Source organism: Castanea sativa, chromosome 11, assembly GCF_040712315.1.
Source record: "Castanea sativa cultivar Marrone di Chiusa Pesio chromosome 11, ASM4071231v1".
In the NCBI taxonomy this organism is placed as follows: Eukaryota; Viridiplantae; Streptophyta; class Magnoliopsida; order Fagales; family Fagaceae; genus Castanea; species Castanea sativa.
This window is the reverse complement of record NC_134023.1, coordinates 39,681,708-39,696,870: the sequence shown is the minus strand read 5'-3', so window position 1 is coordinate 39,696,870 and position 15,163 is coordinate 39,681,708. Positions and strand designations below refer to the sequence as shown.

At 35.5% G+C, this 15,163-nt stretch overlaps 1 protein-coding gene and 1 pseudogene across 1 annotated transcript; one reads left to right on the top strand and one right to left on the bottom strand.

The window, feature by feature from the left end:
* The first annotated feature begins 6,126 nt into the window (after positions 1-6,126).
* Positions 6,127-6,603, top strand: LOC142616493 (uncharacterized). Its single transcript, XM_075789335.1, has one exon. It carries the CDS (start codon positions 6,127-6,129, stop codon positions 6,601-6,603), a length of 477 nt encoding a protein of 158 aa, XP_075645450.1.
* Positions 6,604-7,745: 1,142 nt separating this feature from the next.
* LOC142616492 (TMV resistance protein N-like) lies at positions 7,746-14,803 on the bottom strand (annotated as a pseudogene).
* Positions 14,804-15,163: the final 360 nt, after the last annotated feature.

The following is a 15,163-nucleotide window of genomic DNA, read 5'->3' as shown; positions in this document are numbered from 1 at the left end:
TTAGACTTATTGTCTTATATTTTTGGCTTAAATTTGATAATAATAATATTTATTTTGATAAATTACTTAATTGGTCCCTATCTTTTACATCAAATATTAATTTCATCCATAATATTTCAATTGTGTTAATTTAGCCATTAAAATTTCAATGTCGTTCAATTTGATCTCTAACCTTTCAATTGTGTCAATTTAGTTCTTAACATTTCAGTGTGATGTTAATTTGGTCTCTATTGTTATCCTTTGGATAGAAAATTTTGATATGTCAAATGGAGTAATAAAAAAAAAATTTCTGCCACATCTATTATCAATTATGCAGCCACATCAGATTTAAAAATAAAAACCAAATTTTATGTTCACACAGTCAGATTGAGATTATATTACACAAGCCACACACAGAACAAAGAGAGCCAGCTTTAGCTGCCATGGAAGTCTCTCTCTTCTTGGAAAAGCTTTTCAAGAAGAAACAATTTCTTCTACAGCAGCAACAAAATAAGTGGGTAATAGCCATTGGATCAAATAATATTATCAGATGGCTTGCTCTCTTACTCATGCCAAGCTTCTTGCTAAGTGCGTTGCAGATGGTTTTTCTCTCTTTATCAATCGGCAGTGTTATGCAGTTGCATCACATGCCCCAGTGTTGGCAAGCTTATAGCTACTTAAGGAAAAAGGTCTAGTAGTAGCATGGTTTTGAATCCTCAATCGTAAATAGAAGATGTTCAAAGTTTTTGAGGTTGTATTGAGATCAAATCATGATAATGTCATAATTAATCTAATAATTATTTAAAATATAAATAAATATATTAAATTAACAAAAATAAACTAAAGTAATCTAAATAAATATAAAACCATTTTTTAAATGTATTTTCATATCATTATTTTTATTATAATATTTCAAAAACCAACTTATATCATCAATTGTAAATAATAATAATAATAATAATAATAATAATAATAATAATAATAATAATAATAATAATAATAATTGTGTTAACGGGCACCTTACGATGCCTATTAACAATACATTTTTAGTAATTTTTTGTGTAACTTTTTTAACTTTTGACAATTTTTCAATTTTTGGTAATTTTTTTTTAAATAATTTTTTTAACAACCTTTTTTTCTTTTTTTAAGTGAAACACAAAAAAAGAAACTTTAACAAGCACCGCCCGGTGCTTGTTAACATTTTCCTAATAATAATAATGACAAACAAAATTAACATTTTCCTAATAATAATAATGACAAACAACTTTTTTTTTTCCTTCCACTAAGACTCTTTTCTTTTAGGGTTTTCTGTGCCGCTAGGGTTTGAACCTCTTCTAGACCATTTCTCCGTGCCACTAGGGTTTTCCAAAATTCCCAGCCGCTGGTAGAATTTCTGTCCCTTGCCGTGTTGAGGTTCCTTTTCCCTTCGGTCTTACTCTCGACTGATAGGATGGATTGTTGTTCCCCGTGGGTGGGCTTTGTTTTCTCTAGTTCCCGATAGTAAAACCATGGCCGGACTAGATGAGATGTGGGCTCGCTTCTCTCTGTCGGAAGTGGAAGCCGGTGGGGCCGAAGTCACAAGCCAAGAAGAAATTGGTATCCACCGGTTGGTTGGGAAGTTCCTTACGAAGAGGGTCTTGAACGTGGATGCAGTGGCTCGCACCTTCAAACCCTTATGGAAACCGATTGGTGAGCTGAAGATCTGGGCTGTGGGGGAAAATATACTTGTGTTTGAGTTTGAAGACAAGCTTGTTCTTGAAAGAGTTCTGGAGTTTGAGCCTTGGTCGTATGATAAGAGCTTAGTAATTTTCCAGAAGGCAGCAGAGGTATTTTCTGTCCCTCTCTTGGTTTTTTCGAACACAACATTCTGGTTACAGATTCATAATGTACCAGAACAATTACTAACTCAGGCAACTGAGGAGTCTGTGGGTAAAATACTGGGTACGGTGATTTAGGTGGCCGACCCTGACCATGATGGGGCTGGAGGCGAATTCTTAAGGGTCCAAGTAATGGTGGACATTTCTCGCCCTTTACTGAGGTGTTGTAAACTATGGTCAGAAGGGAAATTAGTGGGTTGGGTAGGGATAAAGTATGAAAGGTTACCTAATTTTTGCTACTGGTGTGGCTGTGTTAATCATAGTGAGAGGGAATGTGAGGTATGGTTACGAGGTAAGGGTCATCTGAGCCGCGAAGAACAACAATATAGGACTTGGATGAGGTCTGATTTGGGGAGGATAGCAAGAAAAACGGTGACTATGATTCCAGGGGCATCACACCACCAAGCACCCTGGCATAAATAGCAGAAACCGTATGGGTCCTCTCAAGATTTTTCCAAGGGTGCTTCTACGAAAACAGGGTCAGAGAGTGGGACCAGCTCAACATCAGGGAGGGAGGAGAAGTGGGATGATACTAATGCCTCTAATTATTCAGCTCTAGCAGTCACTGAAAAACCTATTTGTGATGAACCAAGTAGTTGCAAGAAAAATTTGTGTATGGGACAAGTGGGTAAGGAAAACCAAGCTAACCGAGTAGAGATGGGTGTGTTTGGTATGCCTACTATAGATCAACAGGGGAGCCAAACTCCACCCACAGGGGCTGTAGGTTAGAACATCCAGGCCAACCAACCAATTCAGAGCACCCCTCTTGGGGATATCACCAACCAAGTTCAACCCCCTCAATGGTTGACTAGTAAATGGAAAAAATTAGCCCGAAAGGTTGGAAAAACCAAGAAGAAAGAGAAAACTAATAATGGGAAGCGACGAATGAGTATTGACCTCGAAGAACAGAGTGGAAGCAGGAAATAGTGTATGGTTTTTGGCCCTCAGAATGAACAAAAAAATGTGGAGGTGGTAGATGGGGCCCAGCACCACCGGGGATTATGAGTTGCCTAAGTTGGAACTGTCGTGAGCTTGGGAACCCACAGACAGAAGATGAACTTGTTGCCATGGTGACAAATAAAGATCCCAAAATGGTTTTCTTGATGGAAACCAAAGCTGAAAAATATGTGTTGGAGCAGATTGGCAAAAAGATTCAGTATCCTAATCTCTTTGTGGTTCCTCGTGTCAATATGGGAGGTGGTTTAGCGCTGTATTGGAAGAGGGATTTTGATGTGGACATTCAATCCTTTTCGGCAAATCACATTAATGCTATTATTAACCATAGAGTTGATGACGCCTGGCGTTTCATGAGTTTCTGCAGAGAACTTGAAACTGCCAACCGAGAAAACTCATGGTCTGTGTTACGAGCTTTACATCAGCGGTGCTCTCTACTTTGGGTTTGTATGGGAGACTTTAATGAAATTTTTTTTTGCGGATGAGAAGCAAGGATGGTTGGATCGCCCTGAAAGACAGATGGAGGGGTTTAGGAATGTTTTGGATGTCTGCTGCTTAAAGGACCTTGGTTTCAACAATTTTCCTTTCACTTGGTGTAATCGTAAACCGGGTGACCAAAATGTTTGGGTTCGTTTGGATAGGGGTGTGGCTTCAATTGATTGGATTCTCCGCTTCCCGACTACTCGTATACATCATCTTGAAGCCTTTCACTCAGACCACAAGCCAATTCTTCTTATAGAGGATTCGGAACTAAAGCGATTTTATAGAAAGGGTAGGCTGTTTCGCTTTGAGTCCATGTGGTTGAAAGATCGTTCATGTGATTCATGTGAGACTATGGTGCAAGACTCATGGGGTAATCAAACTGGTAATGTTTCGGCTTGGAGTTTTAATGGCAAGATTCTAACCTGTCAAGACAAATTGAAGGAGTGGAATAAAAAGATTTTTAGCCATGTACGCAACTCTCTAAAAAAAAGATTGAAGGAGCTGAAGGAAGCCGAAGAGATTGGGGGTTACAGAAACAAACCAGAGGAGATACATAAGTTGAGGGGAGAGATTCAAAGTCTTAAAAACAGGGAGGAAAGTATGTGGAAGCAAAGGTCTCAGAGTGCATGGCTTAAGGAAAGAGATAGCAACACTAAGTTCTTCCACTGCCGTGCCACTCAACGAAACCACCGAAACTTTATTGAGGGATTAGAGGATGAGGCGGGGTTGTGGGAGGTCGATGAAGCTCAAATGGGCCGGGTACTTGAGCAGTATTTTAACTCCATCTTTACATCCTCTGATCCAACTGGTTTTGAGGAGATTTTAGATGGCATTCAACCAACCATGACCGAGGGTGCTGCAAGCTATCTAGACCATGATTTTCAAGCATCGGAGGTCCAGTTTGCACTCAAACAAATGACACCTCTCATGGCTCCGGGCCTCGACGATATGTCTCCCATTTTTTATAAGTCTTTCTGGCATATTGTGGGTGATGATGTAATGACAGTTGTTCTCAAGGCCCTTAACACTGGTGTTGTGCATGAATCCCTTAATTCCACTTTTATCACATTGATACCAAAAATTACAAACCCAAAAAGAGTGGCTGACTTTCGGCCAATAAGCTTGTGTAATGTCATTTATAAACTTATAGCAAAAGTGGTGGTAAATCGCTTGAAAAAATTTCTAGCTCAATCTATCCCTGAATCACAAAGTGCTTTCTTATCGGGCAGACTCATATCTGATAATATTCTTGTGGCATTTGAAACACTACATTATCTTAAACGTAAGACACAAGGGGTTATATGGCCCTCAAATTGGACATGAGCAAAACTTATGACCGTGTAGAGTGGGAGTTCTTGGAAAAAACCATGCAGCACTTAGGACATGGGGAGAGGTTGGTTAGCCTTATTATGTCTTGTTCCAGATCTGTCTCTTATATTGTTCTCCTTAATTGGCAACCTATAGGAAACATCAAGCCAAGTAGAAGGCTGAGACAAGGGGATCATCTTTCTCCATATTTATTCCTTATGTGTGCAATAGTGCTTCAAAGTCTGATCCACAAAGCTGAATCTGAGGAGCTCATTCATGGGGTGTCTATTTGTAGAAATGGCCCAAGGGTTTCACACTTATTCTTTGCAGACGATGGTGTGCTTTTCTGTCGAGCAAGAGAGGAGGAGTGCCAAAACATCATTGATATCCTGGATGTCTATGAAAGAGGCTCAGGTAAAAAAATTAACCGTGACAAGACAAATATTTTCTTCAGCTCCAATACCCATCATGATACCCAGATTCGGATCCAACAACTCTTGGGAATGCCAACTATCAGACAATATGAAAGCTGCTTGGGTCTTCCTGCCCTTGTGGGCCATGCCAAGAAGCAAAGCTTTTTTTATTTGAAGGAAAGGGTATGGAAAAAGCTCCAAGGAAGAAAAGAAAAGCTTTTATCCCAAGCCGGGAGGGAAATCCTAATTAAATCGGTCATCCAAGCTATTCTGACATATATGATGAGCTGTTTCAAGCTTCCGAAAGGTCTTATAAAAGATTTGGAGGTTTTAATTCGTAAATTTTGGTGGGGTTATAGCGGGGACAATAGAGAAATGAGAAGTTCAACGAGTCACTATTGGCTAAGCAAGTTTGGCGTATGATTAATAATCCGGAATCCCATTGTCATAAGGTGTTTAAGGCTAGATTTTTCCCAGAGTGCTCTATTTTGGAGGCAAAAGACTCAAGTGTGAGGTCTTACACGTGGAAAAACATTTGTAGTGCAAGAGATGTTATCCGGAGAGGGATGGTGTGGCGTATTAGAAATGGTGAATCTATGCGTATTAAAATGGATAAGTGGCTGCCTGCTCATTCAAACCGGCCCATCTTAGCTCCGTCCCATCAGTTGGCACCTGATGCTAAAGTCGGTGAGTTAATTAATTATAATACTGCAGCGTAGAAATCTTATTTGGTGCACCAGTTGTTCTTGCCTCATGATGCTGCGTTAATATTGGGCATCCCTCTAAGTGTAAGGCTGCCCCTTGACAGAATCACTTGGGCTCCTACTCCATCTGGTTTGTTCTCTACCAGCAGCACGTATAAATTGCTTGTGGCTTGTGAGTTAGCTCCTAATGCAGGTACCTCAAACCCAGAGCCCTAACCATTGACTTTTAGCGATCTTTTCGCCAGATTTTTGCCTTATCGGGATGATGTGAGACTGGAATTGTTTTCAATTATTGCCTGGCTGCTTTGGAATAGACGAAATGCCAGCCATTTTGGGAAGCCGGTTCACCCTCTCCACCAAATTTGCAGTATGGTAGGCTCTATACTCTAGGAATTTCTTGCTGCGAGGATGGTCATTGAGGAGGTTCCACCAGCTGTTCCAGTTAGTTTGCAACACTGGCAACCACCTAATCTCGGCAGCTATAAGGTTAATTTTGATGCGGCCATTTTCAGTGATTCAAATTCTGTAGGCCTTGGAGTGATGGTTAGGGATTGTGCTGGGGATGCAATAGGTGCTCTGTCAATGCCTATTCCCCTGCCTCAATCCGTAGCTGATGTGGAGGCCCTTGCCTGTCGCAGAGCTGTGCAATTTTCTGCTGAGATAGGCTTAACTCGAGTTGTCTTTGAAGGTGATTCATTGGTGATCATCAATGCTATTACCAATGATTCTGGAGTTTTGGCCACCTATGGAGCTGTTTTAGAAGATATTCGTGTGCTAGTTTTGGGGTTTCAATTGGTAGATTTTAAGCATGTTTCTCGCTCTTGTAATGCAGTAGCTGATGCGCTAGCTAAGAAAGCAAGCACAAGTGTAGATTTGCAGGTTTGACTTGAGGATATGCCCTCAGAAATTGCTCCTCTTGTGCGAAGGGATGTCCGTTAACCTGTACTGTTTATGTGTTTTTAATAAAGTCCCAGGCATTTGATCTGGTTTCTCAAAAAATAAATAAATAAATGAATCAGAAACTTTCAAACTCATTTTCGTCATTTCCAAGACTTTGTCAGTCACACGTGCTAGGCTCACCAAACTAAAAAGCAAAAATAAAGTTGAAACAAGGCATTTACTTAAACTGGAAGCAATAGACCCTGAAGAAAGAAAGAAGCAGCAAAGAAAAAACAATGAAGAAGGGCAACCTTGCGTCGTCTGTGATGGGTTAGGCGACGACCTACTATACTAAGGTAAAATATTATGTTTGTTTGTCTTATTACCGGCCGAAATAAATTATTTTAGCTTGGCTTTCTTTTCTTTTTTTTAAAGAGCTTGGCCTGAACGGTAAGACCCGCCCACGGTTTTTCAACCAAAGATATAAAAGGTAGCGAGAAGACTTTGTTTAGGAAAATAAAAATAAAAATAAAAACCAAAATACATACTAAAAAAAAATCAGTATTAATTAGAGTTATAAGAAATAATGAAAAGTCACCAAAAGAAAGTACAAAGAGAAATGGTATCAAACTTATACAAAATAAAATGGAGAGAAGAATAGTCAAAATATAAGAAGTGGACTAACAGGAAAAAGAAGAGTTTTTTTTTTAATTTATTTTTTAAAATAGGGAAAAGAAAAGTTTAAAAAGAATAAAAAATGTAGAGGATATGATGTAATTGCAGATGTAGCACAACGAAGAAAAAAAAAAGATATGAATAATAAGAATAACAACACATTTTAGTTCATTAAGTTTCTGGCTCGTACTCGATTCTTTTTTTCTTTTTTTTTTGGAAAGAAGACTCGTACTCGATTCTAACCCATCTAGGCTTAAACTTTTTTTTTTAATTGACTCATTTTCTATTAATGTTTTATAATAAAGTTATATTAAATTTTCTATAATAATGATGAAAATACTAACGAAATTACTTGTCAACATGATGAGAAACTCTCAAAAAAAAAAAAAAAAAAGTTTTTAGTGTTGGATCTATTACCGACATATATTGAGTAATTTTTTCATAAATTCATTATAGTTTTTTTTTCCTATTTATTTACATTTTTTCTTCGTAACTAACATGTTATATTTGATTTCTTAAAGTTGTATATATTGTATGAATTTGGATTAGCTTTTTTTTTTTTTAATTTTAATTTTAGCTTATTTGATTATGTACAACTTTTGAAAAGTCTTGATTCTTTTCAAGTACAACTATATTTCTGATAACTTTTAACAAATAAACAAATAAGCTTTTAGAAAAACAACTAATTTAATTTTCTTTCATTCGGATTAAGGGTTATTTGGGTCGGTTCCAAAATCTTAGAGGAAAAAATATAGTAAAGAAAGAAATAAGAAAGAAACTAGCATAGAAAGAACTAAGAAAAAGATAAGATAAAAACAAGGAAATTTCTGTATCCTTGCATAATTACTTTTTGCAAAATTTTCAACAAAACACCAAATGAATTTTGTTTTAAGAAAAATGCATTCTATCATGATACCTATTTTAAAACCCATTTTTCTTACGTCTGCAAACTGCAAGGTAATCCAATGTTACATAGGTCGAAGTGTAACTTTAAGTAATACAAAAACCCTTCATTTGTAGAAGGATTTTACACACAAACTCAGCTCAGTTCCACTCCTTTGGTTCCACTAGAACATTATAACAAAAAAGTTTAATGAGGTAAATTGCTGTTGCCACCAAATTAGAGACCTCAGTAATTCATACCTGTAGTGCTAAATTCATGGATAGATCAACTTGGAGGGCAACATCATCTTCCTTTACATGCACTCTTGTGACCAAAATATATCGCCCTTCAGTTCCAACCAGGAGATCATCCATAACCATAAACTTCTGCATGTCATTGGAGCAACGTGCATTTTTTAATATACTAATAATCCAACATTTTTTTTTGGAAAAAAAAAGTCCTAAAGCATAACACTCCCACATTCACATATATCTGAAACGGTGACACCTCATTTTTGGCCCATTAATCATGTGCAAAGAGGTACTGTTGTTAAAAGCCATAGGTTTATTTTTGTGATCAAATCATCAAATAAAACTAATTAACCTCTATAGAAATTGAAATATTTGGTTGAAATTGTTCGTTTGAAAATTTCTCCAAAAGCATATAACTAATTTCTTGAGTATGCAATGTTAGACATTGATCTTTGCAATTGCAAATGTCAAAAATATCTGCCGCTTCATATGATTATCGATGAAATAGAAAGTTATTCTAGGTACATTATTTTTGGGTAAAAAAATTTATTTTATGTATCAATCGTTTTACAACAACAGTTACAAAAAACATTTATAGACTTATAGTCTCAAATTTAGAACTATAAATCCTCAGTAAATTAGTCAGAGCTAGCCACATGTATTCTTTTATGCATGTATCAATCCTTATATTATATGCCTAAAAGATTACGTGCCACTTGAAAAAAAAAAAAAAGAAAAAAAAAAAAAAAAAGAAAAAAGAAAACCCTTAAATTATGTTCAACACCGCATTTTGTACCCCTTACGTCTTGAGCCCCCATTTCCCAATGATGTTGGAATTCTAAAGCCCAAGGTTGGCTTAGAATCCAATCATATCAAAATTGACTTGAAAAAAGTATTTTTGAGAAAATATAACTCTTATATGAATGAAATAAGCTATTTTTGAAAAATACTTATAGACTTATAGTCTCAAATTTTTAGAACTATAGATCCTCAATAAATTAGTCAAAGCTAGCGGCATGTATTCATTTATGCATGTATTAGTCCTTATATTATATGTCTGAGAGATTATGTGCCCCTTGAGGGGAAAAAAAAAACCTTAAATTATGTGCAACACCAGTTTGGCATCCCATTTTGAAACCGCACTCTCAAAGTACAACTTTCCTAAAATCTTCACTATTTTCTAGCTACAACTTTTTCAAACAACTCATTTTCAAAAAGTTGAAAAAATAAGTTGTACCAAATGGGACTTGATGATTTATTCTAGAATAATTTTGAAAATATGTTCTATCGTTTTTTTTATTGAATTTAGCAGCAAATCAAATGACTGGTTTCTTTCATTAATTTTGTTTCACATTTGTAATTGAGTTGGTACCCAATCTTATGAATGAGGCGCTTGATAGAGAGAGTGCAACCAAAGGGCCAAAGATGCAAATGACACCGTTCAACTAAAGAAAGAGAAATACCTTGGCATTAAAGGCGTGACAAAAGGTAAGCAGCAAGGTAGGTGTATTTCTTGTTCTCATTTTCTTCGATGGTGGATACAAATTGAAGTCAGAGTCAGAGTCAGAGTCATCGTTTACAATTGTATGAGCCATTGAAGATAAATCAAGCTCAAACCCATCACTAATAGTTGAGCCAAATCTTATTTCTGGACCACTTGTCGTATCCATTGAAGAGCCCACACTAGATGGCAAAAGAAGGTGCCTACTATCATCAAAGACTAGGCCTCTGATGGGATAGGCCTTTGATGACAAACTCAAATCACATCCATTATTTCTTGTTTCTGTTGAAAGCCCCAAAACTCCTTCGTTGTTGAAAACCTTTTCATCCATACACGAGCTAGAAAAAGAGGGGGAAAGAGGTAGTAAAGGTTGGGGCTCAATATCATCAGACACTGAGGAAGATCCAACACCATGAGTCACACTCAGAAAGGGCAAGGAAGGATTACTAGAAATCTGAGGACAACAAAGGCATTCTACATGGACCTCCAACATTTTTATGATGCCAGCAAGATTTCTTGGCTCAAGAGAAGAAGAGCTTGTACCCCATTCATTGATTTCACATATAATCTCAATGTGATTCTGTTCAGATATATTGGAGTCATTTAAATGCACCTGCAATTTTCGATGAGATATAGAAAACAACCACAGATGATCAGGAATGTCTTTTATAGAGTATGTTTCATAGTGGCGTTTTTCACAACCATTGATAGAAAAGTAAACTTCACAGTAAAATCCACTTATATGCGCCTCTGATCCAAAAGAAATACAAGCAACAATTTTTGGAAATTTCCGTCCAACCCAAAATGATATGGAGTTTCTATCATTTCGATGGTTGAACCACTTTAGAATCTCATACGCTGGCAGTATAAATGCAAAAAAATCGTCCCCATCTTGAGATCCATTCAATGATAGTGGATCCATTGAAATGTCACTTCTTGCACCGTTACATACTCTATTTGGCAAAAGATTTAGAATTTCACCAATCTGCTTACAATTAGCAAATTCAAGAAATTGATGTTAGAAAATTATTTAAAAAGATAATAAAATTATTTCCTTATAACATTAGGTAAGAGAAAGAGACCTGAATCAGTAATTTGTTTGATGATTGTGAATTCAATGACAGACAGTTCTTTGCATAGACTCTTCTTATAAATTGTGGTAGCCTTGGAATTTCCTGGAGCTGCTTGCAATTGTCCATTATAAGTGTTCTTAATCTAGCAAATCTGTTGATACTTTCAGGGATGATGATAATATCGGTTTCAGAGAGATCTAGATATTCCAATGCTGGGAAGTAATCAGGGTTCATTAAAAAATCTAATTCAAATATATTTCCTCGGTTGGAGAAATCCAGAATTTTCAACATCGGAAATCCATATCCTGATAAGCTATCAAAAGAATTGCTAACCGACCTCAATTTGGTAGTAGAAATAGTTAATTTATCAATAAGTTGCAATTTATAGATGCTATCTGGAAGATACCTCAGGTTGTCACAATTATATAGATTTAACATGGTAAGGCTAGTAAGATACTCAATTGATATAGGCAATTCTCTTATACGACTGCCTTTCAATTCTAAAACATCTAAACATTTCATTTCAGGTTGTATGTCAGGGAACTTCTCAAGGCTTGGGCAGCCGTTAAGATAAAATGTTTTAAGAGACTTCAACATGAGGTTGCTTGGAAGAATTTGAAGTTTTTCACAGTGAACAAGATTCCAAAATTGAAGCTTATCAAGATATCCAACAGATTCATGAACCTCAACTAAATTTTTGCAATAAGAAAGGTCCAAGTTCTCCAAGTTTGGGGCACACAACTCAGGCAATTTAGTTATGAATTCACACTCATTGAGATTAAAATTCTTCAAATTTTCAAACTGGAATACCTGTACAAGAAAAAAAAAATCAAAATTTATCTTCTACAAACTTCAAAATAGAATCAAAAGAAATAATAATTCACATCTATTAATAATCTGACCTTATTGAATAGATTCTCCAATCTAATGTGGCTACGAGGCATGTTGAGTTTGAAAAGTTGTTGTGGACAAAAGGTGGATGGCAAGGAAAAAGAATAATCAGGCCAATCAAGCAACCTTAACCCATTTGGGAGATATTTAAGGTCTTCACAAATGCGTACATTATGAACTATAAGAAATTTAAGATTTTCCATCCTTTTGAAAGCTTCGGCATTCAAATGCAATGTTATCAGTTTTGGTGAGCTCAACACTATGCCTTGAATTTTATCTGATCCCTATTTGGAGAAAACATTAAGTGAATTGCACTGCCCAATAGAATTTATATATATATATATATATACATACATATATATATATATATATATATATATATTATATAACAATTTTGAATATTTAAACAAAAAGAATATTAATAAACTTATATTTTTCTCAAAATTTAAAAGAAAAGTCAAAGAAAGAATACATTTATTCAGCCTTATGGAAAACAAGGACTTATACCATATTGCTAGTTAATACTTCAAGAGCATCCTTATAATACCATAGCCTACTACGTTTTCCGAGCATTTGTGGTGACTCTTGTCGAACAATTTCTCTCCCCATTTGTTGTATCAAATCATTCATTGACAACTCCCCAAATCGATTAATAGTTATAAGACACTTATCAATTAGTCTTGGTAAACCAGAATCTGGATATAAATTGCATGCATCTAATATATTAGTAACTTCATCATGGTACCATCCCTTGAAGAAACATGCAATATTAAGGAAAATTTCTTGTTCAGTATCATCCAATTCTTCATAACTTATTTTGAGTATATCTTGAATATCTTTGTTAGGAATTCCTTTGAACTTCTTTAATGCACTTTTCCATTGACCTATACTTTCTCCACTCAAACTTGAACCTATTATTTCTAGAACTAATGGAAGGCCATTGGCATAATGTATAATATCCTCAGCAATTTCGAAATATTCTTCCTCAATTTTGTCTGTTTGGAAGGCATGCAAATTGAAGAGTTCATGAGCTTCACATCTATCCAATTCTTTAACCTCATAGATTAAAGGATTTTTTCCAAGAGTAGTTAGCACATTTCTATCTCTTGTTGTTATAATGACCCTACTTCCCAAAGCAAACCAATCACATTTTCCAAGCAAGCTTTCTATCTTTTTCCATTTATTCACATCATCAAGAATTAAAAGAACCTTTTTACAACTTAGTCTTTCTTTTATCAAATTAATTCCTCTAGATATGCTACCCACTTTTAAATTATTGTCCATTAAGCTCTCAGAAAGAAGCTGCTCTTGTAACCGAATTATGCCATCATTTGTCCTCAACTTTTCTCCAACATTTTCAAGAAAGCTGCTTCCATCAAAATAGTCAACAATTATATTATAAACAGCTTTTGCAATTATAATCTTTCCTTACTCCTGGAAGGCCATATATTCCTACCATTCGAACATCATTTGCTTCAATATCTAAAAGTAATTCTATGGCCTTAACTCGAGAATCTATTCCAACTGGGCACTTAGCAACAAATAATTGTGTCCGCTTTAATTTTGCAGTTGATATCCATTTAATAACTCCCTGAATAAATTCAGATTCAGATTTCGTGCATCTGCCAATAGATCACAAGAAAACATATGACAAGTTGGACCAGATGAAAAGATAAATAAAAAGAGGGACTAAATTCAAGAATATTATTTCTTTACAACTTACCACTAACACATTTTAAATAAAGTAAGTGTATTTTAATTCATAGATTTAAGAATTAACATTAATTTAAGTAACTGTATTTAAAAAAAATTAAGTAAAATTTTTTAAAAGATTAGTTTTAGGCTTTTCACAAGTAGTTGAATTGAAACTCAACTTTTTTTGTTGGGGGGGGGGGGGGCGTGTGGAGGAAACAAACATTATAGGAAACCCGATTCTGGAACACAATAATTAAGAAATTTGGGAATTTTTTATTATTATTATTAAGGTTAAAAAAATTTATTTAAAATTCACATTTAAAACCTAACAGCCGCAATATCAAATTGAAAAACGATTATTTTATAATTTAGTGGTTCCTGGTCGTAATGACAAGCTATTAAAGATCTATAAAACTCATAATTTATAAAAGGAAAGGAGCAATTATGTGATACATACTCATCCGTGTAAGTGAATCCAGATAAATTAGATGCTTTAGTTAGAATTGCCCTCCATTTCTTCACTTTCTCCATGTTATTCTTGAATTTCTTTTCATGTTTAGCAAGTGCAATCCCAAAATTCCTCTTTTGATTACGTATTTCTGATGGATCCACTTTGTAAAAAATTGGTAAAATCAATTGGCCTCTTTTTTCCTTGCACTCCAAAATCTTAACAAGTTCATTTAAACACCAAGTAGAAGATGCATAGTTATTAGAAAAAATGATTATGAAAATCATTGATGATTCAATGGTTTTGAAAAGTTTTGCTAAAATTTCTTCTCCCCTCAAAAGGTCATTATTGATGAAGGTATTAATATGGCTTTGACACAAAACCATAAATAAATGGCTTGTAAAACTTTTGCGGGTATCTTCACCTCGAAAACTCAAGAAGACATCATAATTTCATGCTTGAGCAGTAGAAGAAGAAGAGGATGAGGAGGAGGCTTCCTCATTGTTTCGGAATGTTGTTGGGATCTATGAGCAGAAGATTGAAAATATCAAAGATTTGATGAAATGGAAAATTATAAGAGATATATGAGTGAACCATGCAAACACAACACATATTGCTTACCTTCTCTTCAAATTGTGCAATTTGGCTGGAGGTTGAAGGTGGTGACGGTGTGGAGCAACTGCACTGAGGAAGAGTGGCATTTTCATTGAGGCAGCGAAACCGTTTGGTGAAGAGATGTTGGAGACAGAGGACGAAAACTACCATGAAGAGTACTATAATGACTACCATAATTAAGGAGACCGGAAGAGAAAAGAAACTAATAATTAAGTTAAGACTTGTTCTCTGGGTTACGGAATGAGGTGGCGATGATCTTCATGAAATGTGTTGGAATTTAATAGAAGAACAAGGTTTGAGAGAAGAACAGAGACATTGGTTTCACTGTGAGGCAGAGTGGAATTGTAAGAAGTATGATAGGAAATTGACTAAGAAACACTAAAGGTCAATGAGAATAATTGAGAGTGAAGAGAGCCTTCTCAAAGTTTTAATTAGGGTAAGGTAGATTACCACCGCATCGATTATGGTTTGATGTTAGAAGTTTTTGTCTCGCTATTTAGAAATGAGCAGTACAAGTAATAGTCCATCCATATT

Bases quoted from the DNA above. Each gene is read 5' to 3' on its own strand.
- LOC142616493 (XM_075789335.1), top strand. From the start codon at position 6,127: ATGGTCATTGAGGAGGTTCCACCAGCTGTTCCAGTTAGTTTGCAACAC.